This window comes from Oncorhynchus keta, chromosome 14 (genome assembly GCF_023373465.1).
Source record: "Oncorhynchus keta strain PuntledgeMale-10-30-2019 chromosome 14, Oket_V2, whole genome shotgun sequence".
Taxonomy (NCBI): domain Eukaryota; kingdom Metazoa; phylum Chordata; class Actinopteri; order Salmoniformes; family Salmonidae; genus Oncorhynchus; species Oncorhynchus keta.
The window spans coordinates 594,383-620,232 of record NC_068434.1 but is presented as its reverse complement, the minus strand read 5'-3'; the positions used below and the strand labels follow the sequence as shown (position 1 = coordinate 620,232).

Below are 25,850 nucleotides of genomic sequence, written 5' to 3'. Positions count from 1 at the left end.
TAGACCTGATAAACACATTAGTGAGGTTAATTAGACAGACTAGACCTGATAAACACATTAGTGAGGTTAATTAGACAGACTAGACCTGATAAACACACTGGTCTGAGGCTGTCAAGAGCTTTGTTTCAGTGGGATCTAAAACAGAACACAGCCAGAAAGCCTAATTCACTCTGGGCCGGTTTCTGGGACTCAGATAAAGACTACACATACAGGTGCATCAAAGCAGGGACCGAGAGACTGCTTCTATCAAGGCCATCAGACTGTTAGCCATCACTAGCATATTAGAGGCTGCTGCCCTATATACATAGACTTGTAATCACTGGCCACTTTAATAATGGAACACTAGTCACTTTAATAATGGTCACTTTAATAATGTTTACATATCTTGCATTACTCATCTCATATGTAAAACTGTATTCTATTCTATTCTTAGTCTATGCTGCTAAGACATTGTTTGTCCAAATATTCATATATTCTAATTATTGCTAAAACACGTGTATGTGACAAATAACATTGGATTTGTTAAGTGAAAGGGGGATGCATTTTGACTGCATAGAGCAGGGGTATTTGAACTGTTAAAGGCGCTGCATTGGTCAATCCGACATCTCCATTCAGCATTTACGGTGATATGGCCTCTGCAGAAGTCAGGGCATTCATACTTATTATAATACACAAACTCCCATTATCACACTCCACATTATCACACTCCACATTATCACACTCCACAAACTCCCAACCACATTATCGGATCAAGCATAAATGGTCTCTGACTGTACAAGGTGCCTGCTAGTTCTCTGTTCTACATGACCATGAATTACACACACCTGGTGTCCCAAGTCTAAACCAGTCCCTAAAAAACACAGTGGAACTGGCTTTGTGGTCCAGAGTTTAGTTTGAGGGGAATAGAGGTCGGAGAAAATGTTTGAAGGCATACTTTTCTTTCATGCTGCACAGGTGAGACTTGTGTAGGAGCATTAATTGAGAAGAGGTTTCTCTTTGTGGATTGTCTGACTCAGGTAAATTAACAGGAAGGATATTTATATGGAATAGTTGTACTTCGTGGGTTACATTACTGAACTGGTCAGATCTCCCCATTTGGATTAATTGGACTGAATAGTTTGAGGATATCTGACTTGGATTCAGTACTGAATTGAGCATTGACTTTCCTTGAAGAATACAGACTGATGGCTGTTCAAAGCATTTAGTTATATTTCATTTCTGTTGTTGAGCCTTACATTTGAGTTGAGCTGGGAGTTGGTTTGAATTTGTATGCCAACTGACTTGACTTGTGAACCAATTTGTGAAATGACATGCGTACCCTCCCTTGTTCTTGTATTAACGGAGTTGGGGTTAGTGCTTACCGACCGCAAGTGCTAGGGTAGTGTTAAGGTATTGTTTCCTCCTACCTGCTCTCCAGCTGTTTTACAGCCCCTCTCTCCTACCAACATGTTTTATAGTCCCTCCCTCCTACCAACCTGTTTTACAGCCCCTCCCTCCTACCTACCTGTTTTATAGTCCCTCCTACCAACCTGTTTTATAGTCCCTCCTACCTACCTGTTTTATAGTCCCTCCTACCTACCTGTTTTATAGTCCCTCCCTCCTACCTACCTGTTTTATAGTCCCTCCCTCCTACCTACCTGTTTTATAGTCCCTCCCTCCTACCAACCTGTTTTACAGCCCCTCCCTCCTACCTACCTGTTTTATAGTCCCTCCCTCCTACCTACCTGTTTTATAGTCCCTCCCTCCTACCAACCTGTTTTACAGCCCCTCTCTCCTACCAACCTGTTTTATAGTCCCTCCTACCAACCTGTTTTATAGTCCCTCCCTCCTACCTACCTGTTTTATAGTCCCTCCCTCCTACCAACCTGTTTTACAGCCCCTCCCTCCTACCTACCTGTTTTATAGTCCCTCCCTCCTACCTACCTGTTTTACAGCCCCTCCCTCCTACCTACCTGTTTTATAGTCCCTCCCTCCTACCTACCTGTTTTATAGTCCCTCCCTCCTACCAACCTGTTTTACAGCCCCTCTCTCCTACCAACCTGTTTTATAGTCCCTCCTACCAACCTGTTTTATAGTCCCTCCCTCCTACCTACCTGTTTTATAGTCCCTCCCTCCTACCAACCTGTTTTACAGCCCCTCCCTCCTACCTACCTGTTTTATAGTCCCTCCTACCAACCTGTTTTATAGTCCCTCCCTCCTACCAACCTGTTTTATAGTCCCTCCTACCAACCTGTTTTATAGTCCCTCCCTCCTACCTACCTGTTTTATAGTCCCTCCCTCCTCCCAGGCTGTTTACAGTCCCTCCCTCCTACCTACCTGTTTTATAGTCCCTCCCTCCTACCAGGCTGTTTATAGTCCCTCCCTCCTCCCAGGCTGTTTATAGTCCCTCCCTCCTCCCAGGCTGTTTATAGTCCCTCCCTCCTCCCAGGCTGTTTATAGTCCCTCCCTCCTCCCAGGCTGTTTTATAGTCCCTCCCTCCTACCAGGCTGTTTTATAGTCCCTCCCTCCTCCCAGGCTGTTTTATAGTCCCTCCCTCCTACCAGGCTGTTTTATAGTCCCTCCCTCCTCCCAGGCTGTTTTATAGTCCCTCCCTCCTACCTGCTCTCCAGCTGTTTTATAGTTCCAGCCATCTGATTCGTCTTCTCCTCCAAGCGACTGATGACCTCACTCTTCTGCTTGGCGCCCGCCTCCAAGTTCTGTGGACACATATCAAACCAAGACCCTTTTGCTGTGTGTGTTTAAAGCTTTTTGTCACGTCCACTAGTACAGTGAAATGTCTGTCTTGCTTGTACAACTACCAGTACCACTACTACTACCACTACTACCACCACCACCACCACCACTACTACCACTACTACTACTACTACCACTACTACCACCACCACCACCACCACCACCACTCCTACCACCACCACCACCACTACTACCACTACTACTACCACTACTACCACCACCACCACCACTACTACCACCACCACCACCACTACTACTACTACCACTCCTACTACCACTCCTACTACCACCACCACTACTACCACTACTACCACCACCACTACTACCACCACTACTACTACTACCACCACTACTACTACCACCACCACCACTACTACCACCACCACTACTACTACTACTACTACTACTACCACTACTACCACCACCACCACTACTACTACTACCACTACTACTACCACCACCACTACCACCACCACTACTACCACCACTACTACTACTACCACTTCCACCACTACTACCACTACTACCACTACTACCACTTCCACCACCACCACCACTACCACTACCACCACTACTATTACTACCACTACTACCACTACTACTACGACCAGCACTACCACTACCACTACCACGACCAGCACTACTACCACCAGTACTACCACTACCACAACTACGACCAGCACTACTACTACCACTACCACCACTACTCCCACCACTACTACCACCACTACTACGACCAGCACTACCACTACCACTACCACCACCACTACTACGACCAGCACTACTACTACCACTACCACCACCACTACTACCAGCACCACTACTACTACTACTACTACTACTACTACTACTACTACTACAACCAGCACTACCACACTACCACCACCACTACTACTACCACTACCACTACTACCAGCACTACTACCACCACTACAACCAGCACCACTACTACTACTAACACTACCAGCACCACTACTACTACTACTACTACTACTACTACTACTACCACCAGCACTACTACTACTACTACTACTACTACTACTACTACCACCACCACCAGCACTACTACTACTACTACTACTACTACCACCACTACTACTACTACTACTACCACCACTACTACCAGCACTACTACAACCACTACTACGACTAACACTACTACTACCACCACTATTACCACCACCACTACTACCACCACCACTATTACTACCACCACCACCACCACCACCACTACTACTACTACCAGCACCACCACTACCACCAGCACCACCACTACTACTACTACTACTACCACCACCAGCACTACTACTACTACCAGCACCACCACTACCACCAGCACCACCACTACTACTACCACCACTATTACCACCACTATTACCACCACCACTACTACCACCACTACTACTACCACCACCACCACTACCACTACTACTACTACTAATACTACTACCACCACCAGCACCACCACTACTACCACCACCACTACTAATACTACTACTACTACCACCACCACTACTAATACTACTACTACTACTACTACCACCACCAGCACCACCACTACTACCACCACCACTACTAATACTACTACTACTACTACCACCACTACTAATACTACTACTACTACCACCACCACTACTAATACTACTACTACTACCACCACCAGCACCACCACTACTACCACCACCACTACTAATACTACCACTACTACTACCACCACTACTACTACAGGGTCCCTTTATATCACTGGGATATACACTATGATACTGGAGGGGTAGAGGGGTCAAGTCACTATGATACTGGAGGGGTAGAGGAGTCAAGTCAATATGATACTGGAGGGGAGGAGGAGTCAAGTCACTATGATACTGGAGGGGAAGAGGGGTCAAGTCACTGGTCACTTTGATACTGGAGGGGTAGAGGGGTCAAGTCACTATGATACTGGAGGGGTAGAGGGGTCAAGTCACTGATACTGGAGGGGTAGAGGAGTCAAGTCACTATGATACTGGAGGGGTAGAGGGGTCAAGTCACTGATACTGGAGGGGTAGAGGAGTCAAGTCACTATGATACTGGAGGGGGTAGAGGGGTCAAGTCACTGATACTGGAGGGGTAGAGGAGTCAAGTCACTATGATACTGGAGGGGTAGAGGAGTCAAGTCACTGATACTGGAGGGGTAGAGGAGTCAAGTCACTATGATACTGGAGGGGTAGAGGAGTCAAGTCACTATGATACTGGAGGGGTAGAGGGGTCAAGTCACTGATACTGGAGGGTAGAGGAGTCAAGTCACTATGATACTGGAGGGGTAGAGGAGTCAAGTCACTATGATACTGGAGGGGTAGAGGGGTCAAGTCACGATGATACTGGAGGGGTAGAGGAGTCAAGTCACTGATACTGGAGGGGTAGAGGAGTCAAGTCACTGATACTGGAGGGGTAGAGGAGTCAAGTCACTGATACTGGAGGGGTAGAGGAGTCAAGTCACTGATACTGGAGGGGTAGAGGAGTCAAGTCACTATGATACTGGAGGGGTAGAGGAGTCAAGTCTCTATGATACTGGAGGGGTAGAGGAGTCAAGTCACTATGATACTGGAGGGGTAGAGGGGTCAAGTCACTGATACTGGAGGGGTAGAGGAGTCAAGTCACTATGATACTGGAGGGGTAGAGGGGTCAAGTCACTGATACTGGAGGGGTAGAGGAGTCAAGTCACTATGATACTGGAGGGGTAGAGGGGTCAAGTCACTGATACTGGAGGGGTAGAGGAGTCAAGTCACTATGATACTGGAGGGGTAGAGGAGTCAAGTCACTGATACTGGAGGGGTAGAGGAGTCAAGTCACTATGATACTGGAGGGGTAGAGGAGTCAAGTCACTATGATACTGGAGGGGTAGAGGAGTCAAGTCACTATGATACTGGAGGGGTAGAGGAGTCAAGTCACTATGATACTGGAGGGGTAGAGGAGTCAAGTCACTATGATACTGGAGGGGTAGAGGGGTCAAGTCACGATGATACTGGAGGGGTAGAGGAGTCAAGTCACTGATACTGGAGGGGTAGAGGAGTCAAGTCACTGATACTGGAGGGGTAGAGGAGTCAAGTCACTGATACTGGAGGGGTAGAGGAGTCAAGTCACTATGATACTGGAGGGGTAGAGGAGTCAAGTCTCTATGATACTGGAGGGGTAGAGGAGTCAAGTCACTATGATACTGGAGGGGTAGAGGAGTCAAGTCACTATGATACTGGAGGGGTAGAGGAGTCAAGTCACTGATACTGGAGGGGTAGAGGAGTCAAGTCACTATGATACTGGAGGGGTAGAGGGGTCAAGTCACGATGATACTGGAGGGGTAGAGGAGTCAAGTCACTATGATACTGGAGGGGTAGAGGGGTCAAGTCACTATGATACTGGAGGGGTAGAGGAGTCAAGTCACTATGATACTGGAGGGGTAGAGGAGTCAAGTCACTATGATACTGGAGGGGTAGAGGGGTCACGTCACTATGATACTGGAGGGATAGAGGAGTCAAGTCACTATGATACTGGAGGGGTAGAGGAGTCAAGTCTGATACTGGAGGGGTAGAGGAGTCACGTCACTATGATACTGGAGGGGTTGCGGAGTCAAGTCACTATGATACTGGAGGGGTAGAGGGGTCAAGGTCACTGATACTGGAGGGGTAGAGGAGTCACGTCACTATGATACTGGAGGGGTAGAGGAGTCAAGTCTGATACTGGAGGGGTAGAGGAGTCAAGTCACTATGATACTGGAGGGGTAGAGGAGTCAAGTCAATATGATACCTGGAGGGGTAGAGGAGTCAAGTCACTATGATACTGGAGGGGTAGAGGTGTCAAGTCGCTATGATACTGGAGGGGTAGAGGAGTCAAGTCACTATGATACTGGAGGGGTAGAGGAGTCAAGTCTGATACTGGAGGGGTAGAGGAGTCACGTCACTATGATACTGGAGGGGTTGCGGAGTCAAGTCACTATGATACTGGAGGGGTAGAGGGGTCAAGGTCACTGATACTGGAGGGGTAGAGGAGTCACGTCACTATGATACTGGAGGGGTAGAGGAGTCAAGTCTGATACTGGAGGGGTAGAGGAGTCAAGTCACTATGATACTGGAGGGGTAGAGGAGTCAAGTCAATATGATACCTGGAGGGGTAGAGGAGTCAAGTCACTATGATACTGGAGGGGTAGAGGTGTCAAGTCGCTATGATACTGGAGGGGTAGAGGAGTCAAGTCACTATGATACTGGAGGGGTAGAGGAGTCCAGTCACTGGTGACTATGACAAACACAGTGTGTTTCTAGGCCTACCTGGGACTTCTGCGCTAGCTGCTGGTTGAGGGACCTGAGGTCTTCTAGCTGTTGTCGTAGCTCAACCAGAGCATCCTGTTTCTCACACATATCCGTCTCTAACATCTTCATAGACAGCTCCATCTCCTGCTTCATACCAATCTGAACCTCCAACTCCTTCTCTACATCCTAGAGACGGAGACAGTGAGAGCGAGAGAGACAGACACACAAGAGAGAGAGAGACAAAAGAGACACGAGAGAGAGAGACAAGAGAGAGAGAGACACAGGAGAGAGAGATTAATACAGGATGGAGGGATGGGTTAACACAGGATGGATGGATGGAGGGATGGGTTAATACAGGATGGATGGATGGAGGGATGGGTTAATACAGGATGGATGGATGGAGGGAGGGGTTAATACAGGATGGATGGATGGATGGAGGGAGGGGTTAATACAGGATGGATGGATGGATGGAGGGATGGGTTAATACAGGATGGATGGATGGATGGAGGGATGGGTTAATACAGGATGGATGGATGGAGGGGTTAATACAGGATGGATGGATGGAGGGATTAATACAGGATGGATGGATGGAGGGAGGGGTTAATACAGGATGGATGGATGGAGGGAGGGGTTAATACAGGATGGATGGATGGAGGGATGGGTTAATACAGGATGGATGGATGGATGGAGGGAGGGGTTAATACAGGATGGATGGATGGAGGGATGGGTTAATACAGGATGGATGGATGGAGGGGTTAATACAGGATGGATGGGTGGAGGGATTAATACAGGATGGATGGGTGGAGGGAGGGGTTAATACAGGATGGATGGATGGAGGGATGGGTTAATACAGGATGGATGGATGGATGGAGGGAGGGGTTAATACAGGATGGATGGATGGGTTAATACAGGATGGATGGATGGAGGGAGGGGTTAATACAGGATGGATGGATGGAGGGGTTAATACAGGATGGATGGATGGAGGGGTTAATACAGGATGGATGGAGGGAGGGGGGTTAATACAGGATGGATGGATGGAGGGGTTAATACAGGATGGGTGGAGGGAGGGGTTAATACAGGATGGATGGAGGGAGGGGTTAATACAGGATGGATGGATGGATGGAGGGGTTAATACAGGATGGATGGATGGAGGGGTTAATACAGGATGGATGGAGGGAGGGGTTAATACAGGATGGATGGATGGGTTAATACAGGATGGATGGAGGGAGGGGTTAATACAGGATGGATGGAGGGATGGAGGGGTTAATACAGGATGGATGGATGGATGGGTTAATACAGGATGGATGGAGGAGGGGTTAATACAGGATGGATGGAGGGAGGGGTTAATACAGGATGGATGGAGGGAGGGGTTAATACAGGATGGATGGAGGGAGGGGTTAATACAGGATGGATGGAGGGGTTAATACAGGATGGATGGAGGGAGGGGTTAATACAGGATGGATGGAGGGGTTAATACAGGATGGATGGGTGGAGGGAGGGGTTAATACAGGATGGATGGAGGGAGGGAGGGGTTAATACAGGATGGATGGATGGAGGGGTTAATACAGGATGGATGGGTGGAGGGAGGGGTTAATACAGGATGGATGGATGGAGGGGTTAATACAGGATGGATGGAGGGGTTAATACAGGATGGATGGAGGGAGGGGTTAATACAGGATGGATGGAGGGAGGGAGGGGTTAATACAGGATGGATGGATGGAGGGGTTAATACAGGATGGATGGATTAATACAGGAGGGAGGGGTTAATACAGGATGGATGGGTTAATACAGGATGGATGGGTTAATACAGGAGGGAGGGGTTAATACAGGATGGATGGAGGGAGGGAGGGGTTAATACAGGATGGATGGATGGGTTAATACAGGATGGATGGATGGATGGGTTAATACAGGATGGATGGATGGATGGATGGAGGGGTTAATACAGGATGGATGGATGGATGGAGGGGTTAATACAGGATGGATGGATGGATGGGTTAATACAGGATGGATGGATGGATGGGTTAATACAGGATGGATGGATGGATGGAGGGGTTAATACAGGATGGATGGATGGATGGAGGGGTTAATACAGGATGGATGGATGGAGGGGTTAATACAGGATGGATGGATGGATGGGTTAATACAGGATGGATGGATGGATGGGTTAATACAGGATGGATGGATGGAGGGGTTAATACAGGATGGATGGATGGATGGAGGGGTTAATACAGGATGGATGGATGGAGGGGTTAATACAGGATGGATGGATGGATGGGTTAATACAGGATGGATGGATGGATGGGTTAATACAGGATGGATGGATGGATGGATGGATGGGTTAATACAGGATGGATGGAGGGAGGGGTTAATACAGGATGGATGGAGGGAGGGGTTAATACAGGATGGATGGATGGAGGGAGGGGTTAATACAGGATGGATGGGTGGAGGGATGGGTTAATACAGGATGGATGGATGGAGGGGTTAATACAGGATGGATGGATGGATGGATGGAGGGGTTAATACAGGATGGATGGATGGATGGGTTAATACAGGATGGATGGATGGATGGAGGGATGGGTTAATACAGGATGGATGGATGGATGGATGGAGGGGTTAATACAGGATGGATGGATGGATGGATGAGGGGTTAATACAGGATGGATGGATGGAGGGGTTAATACAGGATGGATGGATGGATGGATGGAGGGGTTAATACAGGATGGATGGATGGATGGAGGGGTTAATACAGGATGGATGGATGGATGGATGGGTTAATACAGGATGGATGGATGGATGGAGGGGTTAATACAGGATGGATGGATGGATGGATGGATGGGTTAATACAGGATGGATGGGGGATGGGTTAATACAGGATGGATGGGTGGAGGGACGGGTTAATACAGGATGGAGGGGTTAATACAGGATGGATGGGTTAATACAGGATGGATGGATGGATGGGTTAATACAGGATGGATGGGTGGAGGGATGGGTTAATACAGGATGGATGGATGGAGGGGTTAATACAGGATGGATGGAGGGATGGGTTAATACAGGATGGATGGGTGGAGGGACGGGTTAATACAGGATGGATGGATGGAGGGGTTAATACAGGATGGATGGAGGGAGGGGTTAATACAGGATGGATGGAGGGATGGGTTAATACAGGATGGATGGATGGAGGGGTTAATACAGGATGGATGGGTTAATACAGGATGGATGGGTGGAGGGACGGGTTAATACAGGATGGATGGATGGAGGGATGGGTTAATACAGGATGGATGGGTTAATACAGGATGGATGGATGGATGGGTTAATACAGGATGGATGGGTGGAGGGATGGGTTAATACAGGATGGATGGATGGAGGGATGGGTTAATACAGGATGGAGGGATGGATGGGTTAATACAGGATGGAGGGATGGAGGGGTTAATACAGGATGGATGGAGGGAGGGGTTAATACAGGATGGATGGAGGGATGGGTTAATACAGGATGGATGGATGGATGGATGGATGGATGGATGGATGGATGGATGGAGGGAGGGGTTAATACAGGATGGATGGAGGGATGGGTTAATACAGGATGGATGGAGGGAGGGGTTAATACAGGATGGATGGAGGGAGGGGTTAATACAGGATGGATGGAGGGAGGGGTTAATACAGGATGGATGGATGGAGGGATGGGTTAATACAGGATGGAGGGAGGGAGGGGTTAATACAGGATGGATGGAGGGAGGGGTTAATACAGGATGGATGGAGGGATGGGTTAATACAGGATGGATGGAGGGAGGGATGGAGGGGTGGGTTAATACAGGATGGAGGGATGGAGGGGTGGGTTAATACAGGATGGATGGAGGGAGGGGTGAATACAGGATGGATGGAGGGAGGGATGGAGGGGTGGGTTAATACAGGATGGATGGATGGAGGGGTGGGTTAATACAGGATGGATGGAGGGATGGATGGAGGGATGGATGGAGGGATGGATGGAGGGGTTAATACAGGATGGATGGATGGAGGGATGGATGGATGGAGGGAGGGGTTAATACAGGATGGATGGATGGAGGGGTTAATACAGGATGGATGGAGGGGTTAATACAGGATGGATGGATGGAGGGGTTAATACAGGATGGATGGAGGGAGGGGTTAATACAGGATGGATGGATGGAGGGGTTAATACAGGATGGATGGAGGGATGGGTTAATACAGGATGGATGGAGGGATGGATGGAGGGATGGGTTAATACAGGATGGATGGAGGGGTTAATACAGGATGGATGGAGGGATGGGTGGAGGGATGGGTTAATACAGGATGGATGGAGGGATGGATGGAGGGATGGGTTAATACAGGATGGATGGAGGGATGGGTTAATACAGGATGGATGGATGGATGGGTTAATACAGGATGGATGGAGGGATGGGTTAATACAGGATGGATGGATGGAGGGGTTAATACAGGATGGATGGATGGAGGGGTTAATACAGGATGGATGGATGGATGGGTTAATACAGGATGGATGGAGGGATGGGTTAATACAGGATGGATGGAGGGATGGGTTAATACAGGATGGATGGATGGAGGGGTTAATACAGGATGGATGGATGGAGGGGTTAATACAGGATGGATGGAGGGATGGGTTAATACAGGATGGATGGAGGGATGGATGGATGGATGGATGGATGGATGGATGGAGGGAGGGGTTAATACAGGATGGATGGAGGGGTTAATACAGGATGGATGGAGGGGTTAATACAGGATGGATGGAGGGATGGGTTAATACAGGATGGATGGAGGGATGGATGGAGGGGTTAATACAGGATGGATGGATGGAGGGGTGGGTTAATACAGGATGGATGGATGGAGGGGTTAATACAAGATGGATGGAGGGAGGGGTTAATACAGGATGGATGGAGGGATGGATGGAGGGATGGATGGAGGGATGGATGGAGGGATGGATGGAGGGATGGATGGAGGGGTTAATACAGGATGGATGGAGGGATGGATGGAGGGATGGATGGAGGGATGGATGGAGGGATGGATGGAGGGGTTAATACAGGATGGATGGAGGGATGGATGGAGGGATGGATGGAGGGGTTAATACAGGATGGATGGAGGGATGGATGGAGGGATGGATGGAGGGATGGATGGAGGGATGGAGGGAGGGGTTAATACAGGATGGATGGAGGGATGGATGGAGGGATGGATGGAGGGATGGATGGAGGGGTTAATACAGGATGGATGGAGGGATGGATGGAGGGATGGATGGAGGGATGGATGGAGGGGTTAATACAGGATGGATGGAGGGATGGATGGAGGGATGGATGGAGGGGTTAATACAGGATGGATGGAGGGATGGATGGAGGGATGGATGGATGGGTTAATACAGGATGGATGGAGGGAGGGGTTAATACAGGATGGATGGAGGGATGGATGGAGGGATGGATGGAGGGATGGATGGAGGGATGGATGGATGGGTTAATACAGGATGGATGGAGGGAGGGGTTAATACAGGATGGATGGAGGGAGGGGTTAATACAGGATGGATGGAGGGATGGGTTAATACAGGATGGATGGATGGAGGGATGGAGGGGTTAATACAGGATGGATGGAGGGAGGGGTTAATACAGGATGGATGGAGGGATGGATGGAGGGATGGATGGAGGGATGGAGGGAGGGGTTAATACAGGATGGATGGAGGGATGGGTGAATACAGGATGGATGGATGGAGGGGTTAATACAGGATGGATGGAGGGAGGGGTTAATACAGGATGGATGGATGGAGGGGTTAATACAGGATGGATGGATGGATGGATGGGTTAATACAGGATGGATGGATGGATGGGTTAATACAGGATGGATGGAGGGAGGGGTTAATACAGGATGGATGGATGGATGGGTTAATACAGGATGGATGGAGGGGTTAATACAGGATGGATGGATGGATGGGTTAATACAGGATGGATGGATGGAGGGGTTAATACAGGATGGATGGATGGATGGGTTAATACAGGATGGATGGAGGGATGGATGGAGGGATGGAGGGAGGGGTTAATACAGGATGGATGGAGGGATGGGTGAATACAGGATGGATGGAGGGAGGGGTTAATACAGGATGGATGGATGGATGGAGGGAGGGGTTAATACAGGATGGATGGAGGGATGGGTTAATACAGGATGGATGGATGGATGGATGGGTTAATACAGGATGGATGGATGGATGGATGGGTTAATACAGGATGGATGGATGGATGGATGGATGGATGGATGGATGGATGGATGGAGGGGTTAATACAGGATGGATGGGTTAATACAGGAGGGAGGGAGGGAGGGATATGATATTTCTCAGCGATTAGGGAGAGAGAGACAAACTGACCAATCGTAGCTGTGTTTCCTCCTTGAGCTGTTTGCGTGCCTCCCCCAGCACCTGACCGTCTGCCAAGCTGTCCCCTGCCCGCGATGCCTGGGAAAGGCGTCATAACTACTTCATATCAGGCCTCGTCCACACTTGACATTTACATGTGATATCTGCGATCAGTATACGAAGATGGAAAAGACAGGTCGCGTTGCGGTCTGATTGTGTTCAGAAGGTGGTCAGGGACACATTGGATTTCTCCTCAGTATGGATCAATCAGGCTACCAGATACACATACAGTGGGTGATGTCATCAGCACTCTGCCCTCAAGTCTCCAGAAAACGTGTGTTTTGGGAGCGAGAGGCGCCTTTTTATGTTCCTCACACGCTAGGAACGTCACGTTGGAGGAAATACGTTCCTAGCGTGTGAGGAAAGAGTTTGTCCGCCTGAAATGCTAGTCATCTAGCTTTGGGGCAGTAACCAGCAGGTAGCCTCGTGGTTAGAGCGTTGGGCCAGTAACCAGCAGGTAGCCTCGTGGTTAGAGCGTTGGGCCAGTAACCAGCAGGTAGCTTAGTGGTTAGAGCGTTGGGCCAGTAACCAGCAGGTAGCCTCGTGGTTAGAGCGTTGGGCCAGTAACCAGCAGGTAGCTTAGTGGTTAGAGCGTTGGGCCAGTAACCAGCAGGTAGCCTCGTGGTTAGAGCGTTGGGCCAGTAACCAGCAGGTAGCCTAGTGGTTAGAGCGTTGGGCCAGTAACCAGCAGGTAGCCTAGTGGTTAGAGTGTTGGACCAGTAACCAGCAGGTAGCCTAGTGGTTAGAGTGTTGGACCAGTAACCAGCAGGTAGCCTAGTGGTTAGAGTGTTGGGCCAGTAACCAGCAGGTAGCCTAGTGGTTAGAGTGTTGGACCAGTAACCAGCAGGTAGCCTAGTGGTTAGAGCGTTGGGCCAGTAACCAGCAGGTAGCCTAGTGGTTAGAGCGTTGGACCAGTAACCAGCAGGTAGCCTAGTGGTTAGAGTGTTGGGCCAGAAACCAGCAGGTAGCCTAGTGGTTAGAGTGTTGGACCAGTAACCAGCAGGTAGGTTAGAGCGTTGGGCCAGTAACTGAAAGGTTGCTGGATCGAATCCCAGAGCTGACAATGTCGTTCTGCCCCTGAATAAGGCAGTTAACCCACTATTCCTAGGCCGTTGTAAATAATGGTAAAATACTTCAAAATGAACAGTGGTTGTCCGTTTTACCTTGCGACTGGACTGGTTGGAGCACTCCTCCTTGACTCGTTCTACATCCTCTTGTAGGGTGATGATCCTGTTGTTGGCTACTGCAAGCTGGACACACCAGGTTTGAGTGTATTTGACATTTATTTATACAGGTTTGTCTCATTGAGATAAAAATCAACTTTGCAAGAGAAACCTGTAAAATGTTCCACACCAGTGGAGAAATATCAGATTTACTTTCAGACAACCAAGGCTATTGATTACTGCATTGTTGGGTTTAGAGCTTGAAAGAATGGCATTTCACTTGACATTAAGACAACGTTATGTTAACCTCGACACAACCTCTACACAACCCAGTTGTAGACTGCATGTTAAATCAAACTGTGGTCAAATAAAAAAATAAGCCAACCTCTTCAGTGAGCTTGGTGTTGGACTTCTCCATAGCGTCTACTTTGGCCTGCAGGTTGTTGACTGAAGCACTCAGGTGTCTGTTTAGCTCCTCAACATAGTTCTTCTGGTCCAGGATGGCTGTGATCTGGCCATCCCTGGTGGGGGGGGGAAGAATTGAGAAATACTTGGAAGCAAAAGCCAGCTCATCTCACACTAGGGCTGGGAGGGCGCGGCACTAGGGCTGGGAGGGCGCGGCACTAGGGCTGGGAGGGAGCGGCACTAGGGCTGGGAGGGCGCGGCACTAGGGCTAGGAGGGTGCGGCACTAGGGATGGGAGGGCGCGGCACTAGGGCTGGGAGGGCGCGGCACTAGGGCTGGGAGGGCGCGGCACTAGGGCTGGGAGGGCGCGGCACTAGGGCTGGGAGGGCGCGGCACTAGGGCTGGGAGGGCGCGGCACTAGGGCTGGGAGGGCGCGGCACTAGGGCTGGGAGGGCGCGGCACTAGGGCTGGGAGGGCGCGGCACTAGGGCTGGGAGGGCACGACACTAGGGCTGGGAGGGCGCGGCACTAGGGCTGGGAGGGCGCGGCACTAGGGCTGGGAGGGCACGACACTAGGGCTGGGAGGGCGCGACACTAGGGCTGGGAGGGCGCGGCACTAGGGCTGGGAGGGCGCGGCACTAGGGCTGGGAGGGCGCGGCACTAGGGCTGGGAGGGCGCGACACTAGGGCTGGGAGGGCGCGACACTAGGGCTGGGAGGGCACGACACTAGGGCTGGGAGGGCACGACACTAGGGCTGGGAGAGCACAACACTAGGGCTGGGAGGGCACGACACTAGGGCTGGGAGGGTGCGACACTAGGCAGAGAAATTGAGTGTTTTTCCTGAAGAGAAAGACAGGATATACGTGGGGTTAAAGGTGAGGGGCTAGCGTTGTTAAGGTGAGGGGCTAGCGGTTACGACACAACCCTAAATCTGTAAACATGGGCACCCTAATTGACATTATCCTGACCAACTTGCCCTCCAAATACACCTCTGCTGTCTTCAATCAGGATCTCAGCGATCACTGCCTCATTGCCTGTATCCGCTACGGAGCCGCAGTCAAACGACCACCCCTCATCACTGTCAAACGCTTCCTAAAACACTTCTGCGCGCAGGCCTTTCTAATCGACCTGGCCCGGGTATCCTGGAAGGGTATTGACCTCATCCCATCAGTTGAGGATGCCTGGTCATTCTTTAAAAGTAATTCCCTTACCATCTTAGACAAGCATACTCCGTTCAAAAAATGCAGAACTAAAAACAGATATAGACCTTGGTTCACTCCAGACCTGACTGCCCTCGACCAGCACAAAAACATCCTGTGGTGGACTGCAATAGCATCGAATAGTCCCCGCGATATGCAACTATTCAGGGAAGTCAGGAACCAAAACACGCCGTCAGTCAGGAAAGCTAAGGCCAGCTTCTTCAGGCAGAAATGTGCATCCTGTAGCTCGAACTCCAAAAAGTTTTGGGACACTGTAAAGTCCATGGAGAACAAGAGCACCTCCTCCCAGCTGCCCACTGCACTGAGGCTAGGTAACACCGTCACTACCGATAAATCTGTGATAATCGAATACTTCAACAAGCATTTCTCAACGGCTGGCCATGCCTTCCTCCTGGCTACTCCAACCTCGGCCAACAGCTCGCTGTCGCCAACAAGCTCGCAACCGTTCGCTGCCTGCACCCGCACGCCCGACTAGCATCACCACCCTGGATGGTTCCGACCTAGAATATGTGGACATCTATAAGTACCTAGGTGTCTGGCTAGACTGCAAACTCTCCTTCCAGACTCATATCAAATATCTCCAATCCAAAATCAAATCTAGAGTCGGCTTTCTATTTCGCAACAAAGCCTCCTTCACTCACGCCGCAAAACTTACCCTAGTAAAACTGACTATCCTACCGATCCTCGACTTCGGCGATGTCATCTGCAAAATTGCTTCCAATACTCGACTCAGCAATCTGGATGCAGTTTATCACAGTGCCATCCGTTTGGTTACTAAAGCACCTTATACCACCCACACCTGCGACCTGTATGCTCTCGTCGGCTGGCCCTCGCTACATGTTCGTCGCCAGACCCACTGGCTCCAGGTCATCTACAAGTCTATGCTAGGTAAAGCTCCGCCTTATCTCAGTTCATTGGTCACGATGGCAACACCCAACCGTAGCACGCGCTCCAGCAGGTGTCTCACTGATCATCCCTAAAGCCAAAACCTCATTTGGCAGTCTTTCCTTCCAGTTCTCTGCTGCCTGCGACTGGAACGAATTGCAAAAAGGGGCTAGTGAGGGGCTAGCGTTGTTAAGGGGAGGGGAAAGTGTTGTTAAGGGGAGGGGCTATCATTGTTAAAGGGAGGGGCTAGCATTGTCAAGGGGAGGGGCTACTATTGTTAAGGGGAGGGGCTATCATTGTTAAGGGGAGGGGAATGCGTTGTTAAGGGGAGGGGCTAGCATTGTCAAGGGGAGTGGTTATCATTGTTAAGGGGAGTGGCTATCATTGTTAAGGGGAGTGGCTATCATTGTTAAGGGGAGGGGAACGCGTTGTTAAGGGGAGGGGCTAGCATTGTCAAGGGGAGTGGCTATCATTGTTAAGGGAGTGGCTATCATTGTTAAGGGGAGGGGCTATCATTGTTAAGGGGAGGGGCTAGCGGTATTAAAAGAGGAACGCACCCTTCTGCCGTCTTGCTGCTTTGACCATCCTTAAGATACATGGAGAAATCTATCACCCCGACCTGCACAGGAAATACAACAGACTTACTTGTATGACCACATAACAGAATAACAGCTGCTACACTGATGGGCCACTGTAAATGCGTACTGGGGGCCACTGTAAATGCGTACTAGGGGCCACAGTAAATGCGTACTGGGGGCCACTGTAAATGCGTACTGGGGGCCACTGTAAATGCGTACTGGGGGCCACTGTAAATGCGTACTGGGGGCCACTGTAAATGCGTACTGGGGGCCACTGTAAATGCGTACTGGGGGCCACTGTAAATGCGTACTGGGGGCCACTGTAAATGCGTACTGGGGGCCACTGTAAATGCATACTGGGGGCCACTGTAAATGCACTACCACTGTAAATGCGTACTGGGGGCCACTGTAAATGCGTAATGGGGGCCACTGTAAATGCATACTGGGGGCCACTGTAAATGGCCACTGTAAATGTGTACTGGGGGCCACTGTAAATGTGTACTGGGGGCCACTGTAAATTTATACTGGGGGCCACTGTAAATGTATACTGGGGGCCACTGTAAATGTGTACTGGGGGCCACTGTAAATGCGTACTGGGGGCCACTGTAAATGTATACTGGGGGCCACTGTAAATGTGTACTGGGGGCCACTGTAAATGTGTACTGGGGGCCACTGTAAATGTATACTGGGGGCCACTGTAAATGCGTACTGGGGGCCACTGTAAATGCGTACTGGGGGCCACTGTAAATGCGTACTGGGGGCCACTGTAAATGCGTACTGGGGGCCACTGTAAATGTGTACTGGGGGGCACATATATATTCTATGGTACTAACCTGTGAGTCGAGGTCTTCTCCCTTCATACAGAGATTGGCATCGATGACGTTCAACCCAACCAGCAGTCCGGCGATCACGGCTCCTTCCTCCTCCATCATGAGAGCGTTGGACTCGTAGAACTCACTGAGCAGGTCCTTTCTGTTGATGATGGTCTTCATGTAATCTGACAGCTTCTTCTGCATCAGGGCCAATCGCAGCCAGGCCCGCCCTCTTCCTAATGGGGTTCTGGTGACGGACGGGGAGTTACACCAATCACATAACTCAACTGGTCAACAGGGGATTAGGCCAATTATGTATCAACTACACAGTGTGTGACATGTTTACACCAATCAGATACCAAGTGAACCGTGTGCGAGTGTCTACCATCGTAATCGAACCACACAGTGTTACTCCATCTAATACTGGGGGGGCAAGTCAGTTACCAACAAATTCCTATTTACAATGACGGCCTACCCCGAACGACGCTGGGCCAATTGTGCGCCGTCCCATGGGACTCCCAATCACGGATGTGATATGACTTCCATAATAAAGGAATCACTGGAGTAAATGAGGGAGACCGAGTATATTGAAAGCAGGTGCTTCCACACAGGTGTGGTTCGTTAGTTAATTAAGCATTTAAAACATCCCATCATGCTTTGGGAGGGTCCCTGTATAAAAATGCCCAGCTGCCCATTATGTTGGCAACCATGGATAGAAGAGATCTCAGTGACTTTCAAAGACGGATCTCAAAAGAGTATAGAGGGTTTCAAAAACCTTAGCCTACAATTTCTGCACCCCATAAATAAACATAACAAAATCCCCATCAAAATCAGTAGGTTCAAGCGAGAGAAATATTATTTTGCCTGGGCTGTCTCTCAAGCCTATGCATCCACCGATATCGCCCTTCAGCATCTGCTGTGGAAGGTGGCAGAGCTACAGCTCTGTTTGTCAGACCAGGAGACATACTGAAAATCAGTCTTCTCCCAAAAACACGTTTCAACAGGCCTATTATGACCACTCTTGAAAGATGAGACCCACATGGGAAAAAAAACAATTTCAGGCTTAGGGGTTAGGTCTAGAACTAGGGAAAGGTAAAATATGATTTTTAAATGGGAATCAATTGTTTAGTTCCCACAAGGTTAGTAAAACAAAACTTGTGTCAATAGATGTCAACCCTATAAAATAACACTTGAGACAGAGGCATTTTCCACCACCATCAACAAAACAAAGGAGGGAATTTTTCATGGAGGAATGGTGTTGTTAGGCACAGCGTTAGACAGGAAGAGGACATTAGGCACAGCGTTAGACGGGAAGAGGACATGAGGCACAGCGTTAGACAGGAAGAGGACATTAGGCACAGCGTTAGACAGGAAGAGGACATTAGGCACAGCGTTAGACAGGAAGAGGACATGAGGCACAGCGTTAGACGGGAAGAGGACATGAGGCACAGCGTTAGACAGGAAGAGGACATGAGGCACAGCGTTAGACAGGAAGAGGACATTAGGGACAGCGTTAGACGGGAAGAGGACATTAGGGACAGCGTTAGACAGGAAGAGGACATTAGGCACAGCGTTAGACAGGAAGAGGACATGAGGCACAGCGTTAGACAGGAAGAGGACATGAGGCACAGCGTTAGACAGGAAGAGGACATGAGGCACAGCGTTAGACAGGAAGAGGACATGAGGCACAGCGTTAGACAGGAAGAGGACATGAGGCACAGCGTTAGACAGGAAGAGGACATTAGGCACAGCATTAGACAGGAAGAGGACATGAGGCACAGCGTTAGACAGGAAGAGGACATGAGGCACAGCATTAGACAGGAAGAGGACATGAGGCACAGCGTTAGACAGGAAGAGGACATTAGGGACAGCGTTAGACAGGAAGAGGACATTAGGGACGGCGTCAGACAGGAAGAGGACATTAGGGACAGCGTTAGACAGGAAGAGGACATTAGGGACAGCGTTAGACAGGAAGAGGACATGAGGCACAGCGTTAGACAGGAAGAGGACATTAGGGACGGCGTCAGACAGGAAGAGGACATTAGGGACAGCGTTAGACAGGAAGAGGACATTAGGTTAGGGACAGCGTTAGACAGGAAGAGGACATGAGGCACAGCGTTAGACAGGAAGAGGACATGAGGCACAGCGTTAGACAGGAAGAGGACATGAGGCACAGCGTTAGACAGGAAGAGGACATTAGGGACAGCGTTAGACAGGAAGAGGACATTAGGGACGGCGTTAGTCAGTCAGGAAGAGGACATTAGAGACAGCGTTAGTCAGACAAGAACAGGACATTAGGGACAGCGTTAGACAGGAAGAGGACATTAGGGACAGCGTTAGACAGGAAGAGGACATTAGGGACGGCGTTAGTCAGATGGGAAGAGGACATTAGAGACAGCGTTAGTCAGTCAGGAAGAAGACATTAGGGACGGCGTTAGTCAGGAAGAGGACATTAGGGACGGCGTCAGTCAGGCGCAGGTCTTACTTGAGTCCTGGCAGGTCTTTGACGCTGGCGGTGATCTCTCCAGCCTCAGGGGTGAGTTTCTCCACCAGCTCCAGGGCCCCCCAGAAAGACTTGTTCTGCCCCAGGAACGTCTTCTTGGCTGAGGGGGTCGGTAGAGGGCACATTAGGCCAACAATACTACACAACACCAATGCTAAGATCATCCTGACAGGGCACTTCTAAGCATCCTGAATGAACAGAATCAGTAGGTTATAAATCTGTCACATTTACATCATTATAATCAGATTCCGAGTGTTTAATCGTCACATGTACAGGGTTACAGGTGTGATGGCAGGGTACAGTCAAACTTTTAGGTTCCGAGCTCCAACATACAGGACGAGTGAAACGAGATAATGACAAATGGTATTAAAACTATTGAAAAAAATACACTATATTCATAACTGTAGCAAGGATGAATACATTTTTTAAATTTTCTTTTATTTAACTAGGCAAGTCAGTTAAGAACAAATTCTTATATTCAATGACGGCCTAGGAACAGTGGGTTGTTCAGGGACAGAACGACAGATTTGTACCTTTTCAGCTCAGGGGTTTGAACTTGCAACCTTCTGGTTACTAGTCCAACACTCTAACCATTAGGCTACCCTGCATGTCCATGTCCATTGGGGGTCGAGGCAGAGTAAAGACCATAAGACCATAAGGGAAGTAGCAGGGAGGAAGGGGTTGCAGGTAGCTGCAGGTGGCTATTCAGCAGCCAGTCCTTCCAGTTTTTCCCATGATGCTCCTTTGCTGCCCGGTCTGAGTGATTGAAGATGGGAGAACAGGGCATGGCTTGGTGGTTGGGGTCCATGATGATCTTCTAGGCCTTCCTGCGACACCTGGTGTTGTAGGTGTCCTGTAGAGCAGGCAGTGGGCACCCAATACTGCGTTAGGCTGTATCACACTCTGAAGCGCCTTGTGGTCCGTACCAGGCTGGGATGCTGTATCACACTCTGAAGCGCCTTGTGGTCCGTACCAGGCTGGGATGCCAGGCAGTATGCTCTTGAAGTTACTCCTGTAGAACACAGAGCCCGCTGGGAAATGCAATATTTCTTCAGAATATTGAAGAGTCGCTGTCGTGCCATCACTACGATGTCCATGTGGTTAGACCATTTCAGATTCTCTGAGGTGTACGCTGACCGTCTCCGTGGAGGGGAGTATCCAGCCTGATTCCTCCTGAAGTCCACAATTTGTATTTTTTTATTTCACCTTTATTTAACCAAGTAGGCCAGTTGAGAACAAGTTCTCATTTACAACTGCGACCTGGCCAAGATAAAGCAAAGCACAGTGCGACACAAACAACAACACAGAGTTACACATAAAAATGTAAAATAAAGATTTTTCGATTTATGTACAGTGTGTGCAAATGTAGCTCTCACCACTGGTGTCCCCCAGGGCTCTGTTCTAGGCCCTCTCCTATTCTCGCTATACACCAAGTCACTTGGCTCTGTCATAACCTCACATGGTCTCTCCTATCATTGCTATGCAGACGACACACAATTAATCTTCTCCTTTCCCCCTTCTGATGACCAGGTGGCGAATCGCATCTCTGCATGTCTGGCAGACATATCAGTGTGGATGACGGATCACCACCTCAAGCTGAACCTCGGCAAGACGGAGCTGCTCTTCCTCCCGAGGAAGGACTGCTCGTTCCATGATCTCGCCATCACGGTTGACAACTCCATTGTGTCCTCCTTCCAGAGCGCTAAGAACCGTGGCGTGATCCTGGACAACACCCTGTCGTTCTCAACTAACATCAAGGCGGTGGCCCGTTCCTGTAGGTTCATGCTCTACAACATCCGCAGAGTACAACCCTGCCTCACACAGGAAGCGGCGCAGGTCCTAATCCAGGCACTTGTCATCTCCCGTCTGGATTACTGCAACTCGCTGTTGGCTGGGCTCCCTGCCTGTGCCATTAAACCCCTACAACTCATCCAGAACGCCGCAGCCCGTCTGGTGTTCAACCTTCCCAAGTTCTCTCACGTCACCCCGCTCCTCCGCTCTCTCCACTGGCTTCCAGTTGAAGCTCGCATCCGCTACAAGACCATGGTGCTTGCCTACGGAGCTGTGAGGGGAACGGCACCTCAGTACCTCCAGGCTCTAATCAGGCCCTACACCCAAACAAGGGCACTGCGTTTATCCACCTCTGGCCTGCTCGCCTCCCTACCACTGAGGAAGTACAGTTCCCGCTCAGCCCAGTCAAAACTGTCCGCTGCTCTGGCCCCCCAATGGTGGAACAAACTCCCTCACGACGCCAGGACAGCGGAGTCAATCACCACCTTCCGGAGACACCTGAAACCCCACCTCTTTAAGGAATACCTAGGATAGGATAAAGTAATCCTTCTCACCCCCCCCCCTTTTAAGATTTAGATGCACTATTGTAAAGTGGCTGTTCCACTGGATGTCATAAGGTGAATGCACCAATTTGTAAGTCGCTCTGGATAAGAGCGTCTGCTAAATGTCTTAAATGTAATGTAAATGGATAAATAGGCCATAGAGGCAAAAATAATTACAACTTAGCATTAATACTGGAGTGATATACACCCCTCAAAAAAATAAAGGGAACACTAAAATAACACATCCGAGATCTGAATGAATGAAATATTCTGATTAAATACTTTTTTCTTTACATAGTTGAATGTGCTGACATCAAAATCACACAAAAATTATCAATGGAAATCAAATGTATCAACCCATGGAGGTCTGGATTTGGAGTCACACTCAAAATTAAAGTGGAAAACCACACTACAGGCTGATCCAACTTTGATGTAACGTCCTTAAAACAAGTCAAAATTAGGCTCAGTAGTGTGTGTGGCCTCCACGTGCCTGTATGACATCCCTACAACGCCTGGGCATGCTCCTGATGAGGTGGTGGATGGTGTCCTGAGGGATCTCCTCCCAGACCTGGACTAAAGCATCCGCCAACTCCTGGACAGTCTGTGGTGCAACGTGGTGTTGGTGGATTGAGCGAGACATGATGTCCCAGATGTGCTCAATTGGATTCAGGTCTGGGGAACGGGCGGGCCAGTCCATAGCATCAATGCCTTCCTCTTGCAGGAACTGCTGACACACTCCAGCCACATGAGGTCTAGTATTGTCTTGCATTAGGAGGAACCCAGGGCCAACCGCACCAGCATATGATCTCACAAGGGGTCAGAGGATTTCATCTCGGTACCTAATGGCAGTCAGGCTACCTCTGGCGAGCACATGGAGGGCTGTGCGACCCCCCAAAGAAATGCCACCCCACACCATGACTGACCCACTGCCAAACCGGTCATGCTGGAGGATGTTGCAGGCAACAGAACGTTCTCCACGGCGTCTCCAGACTCTGTCACGTCTGTCACATGTGCTCAGTGTGAACCTGCTTTCCTCATGTAAAGAGCACAGGGCGTCAGTGGCGAATTTGCCAATCTTGGTGTTCTCTGGCAAATGCCAAACGTCCTGCACGGTGTTGGGCTGTAAGCACAACCCCCACCTGTGGATGTCGGACCCTCATACCACCCTCATGGAGTCTGTTTCTGACCGTTTGAGCAGACACATGCACATTTGTGGCCTGCTGGAGGTCATTTTGCAGGGCTCTGGCAGTACTCCTCCTTGCACAAAGGCGTAGGTAGCGGTCCTGCTGCTGGGTTGTTGCCCTCCTACGGCCTCCTCCACGTCTCCTGATGTACTGGCCTGTCTCCTGGTAGCGCCTCCATGCTCTGGACACTACGCTGACAGACACAGCAAACCTTCTTGCACAGCTCGCATTGTTGTGTCATCCTGGATGAGCTGCACTACCTGAGCCCCTTGTGTGGGTTGTAGACTCCGTCTCATGCTACCACTGGAGTGAAAGCACCGTCAGCATTCAAAAGTGACCAAAAACATCAGCCAGGACGCATAGGAACTGAGAAGTGGTCTGTGGTCACCACCTGCAGAACCACTCCTTTATTGGGGGCGTCTTGCTATTTGCCTATAATAATAATATAATAATAATAATAATATATGCCATTTAGCAGACGCTTTTATCCAAAGCGACTTACAGTCATGTGTGCATACATTCTACGTATGGGTGGTCCCGGGAATCGAACCCACTACCCTGGCGTTACAAGTGCCATGCTCTACCAACTGTGCTACAGAAGGACCAATTTCCACCTGTTGTCTATTCCATTTGCACAACAGCATGTGAAATTTATTGTCGATCAGAGTTCGTTCCTAAGTGGACAGTTTGATTTCATAGAAGTGTGATTGACTTGGAGTTACATTGTGTTGTTTGAGCAGTGTATGTGCAGATGATGATGTGCAAGTAGAGATACTGGGGTGCAAAAGAGGATAAGTAATAATATGGGGAGGGGGTAGTTGGGTGGGCTATTTACAGATTGGCTGTGTACAGGTACAGTGATCGGTAAGCAGCTCTGACAGCTGATGCTTAAAGTTAGAGAGATTCTTCACCTTCAGAGATTTTTGCAATTCGTTCCAGTCATTGGCAGCAGAGAACTGGAAGGAAAGGCGGCCAAAGGAAGTGTTGGCTTTGGGGATGACCTATGCAAATTAACTTCTGGAGAGTGTGCTACAGGTGGGTGTTGCTATAGTGCCAGTGAGCTAAGGCGGGGCTTTACCTAGCAAAAACATAGATGACCTGGAGCCAGTGGGTTTGGTGACCAATATGAAGCGAGGACCAGCCAACGAGAACATACAGGTCACAGTGGAGGGTCGTATATGGGGTTTGGTGATAAAATGGATGGCACTGTGATGGACTGCATCCAATTTACTAAGTAGAGTGTTGGAGGCTATTTTGTAAATGACATCGGCGAAGTCAAGGATCGGTAGGATGGTCAGTTTTACGAGGGTATGATTGGCGGCATTAGTGAAGAAGGATTTGTTGCGA

At 49.5% G+C, this 25,850-nt stretch overlaps 1 protein-coding gene across 30 annotated transcripts in view; it reads right to left on the bottom strand.

The window, feature by feature from the left end:
• The window catches only part of LOC118377884 (protein RUFY3), a 60,016-nt gene that overhangs the window by 5,046 nt on the left and 29,120 nt on the right, over positions 1-25,850 (bottom strand). For 29 of the 30 annotated variants that reach the window (XR_008063101.1, XR_008063094.1, XR_008063085.1 and 26 more), the window contains exons 3-11: positions 20,969-21,086; positions 18,505-18,730; positions 17,651-17,712; positions 14,971-15,106; positions 14,586-14,672; positions 13,375-13,461; positions 7,026-7,193; positions 2,599-2,696; positions 6-635 (exon numbers count right to left, since the gene is read on the bottom strand). Coding sequence is in view for 1 of the 30 variants with exons in the window: in XM_052460797.1 (XP_052316757.1) it covers positions 2,599-2,696; positions 7,026-7,193; positions 13,375-13,461; positions 14,586-14,672; positions 14,971-15,106; positions 17,651-17,712; positions 18,505-18,730; positions 20,969-21,086 (982 nt within the window). In the remaining 29 variants the exon portion in view is untranslated. The remainder of the gene's footprint in view (positions 1-5; positions 636-2,598; positions 2,697-7,025; positions 7,194-13,374; positions 13,462-14,585; positions 14,673-14,970; positions 15,107-17,650; positions 17,713-18,504; positions 18,731-20,968; positions 21,087-25,850) is intronic. The other variant, XM_052460797.1, reaches the window with a different exon arrangement.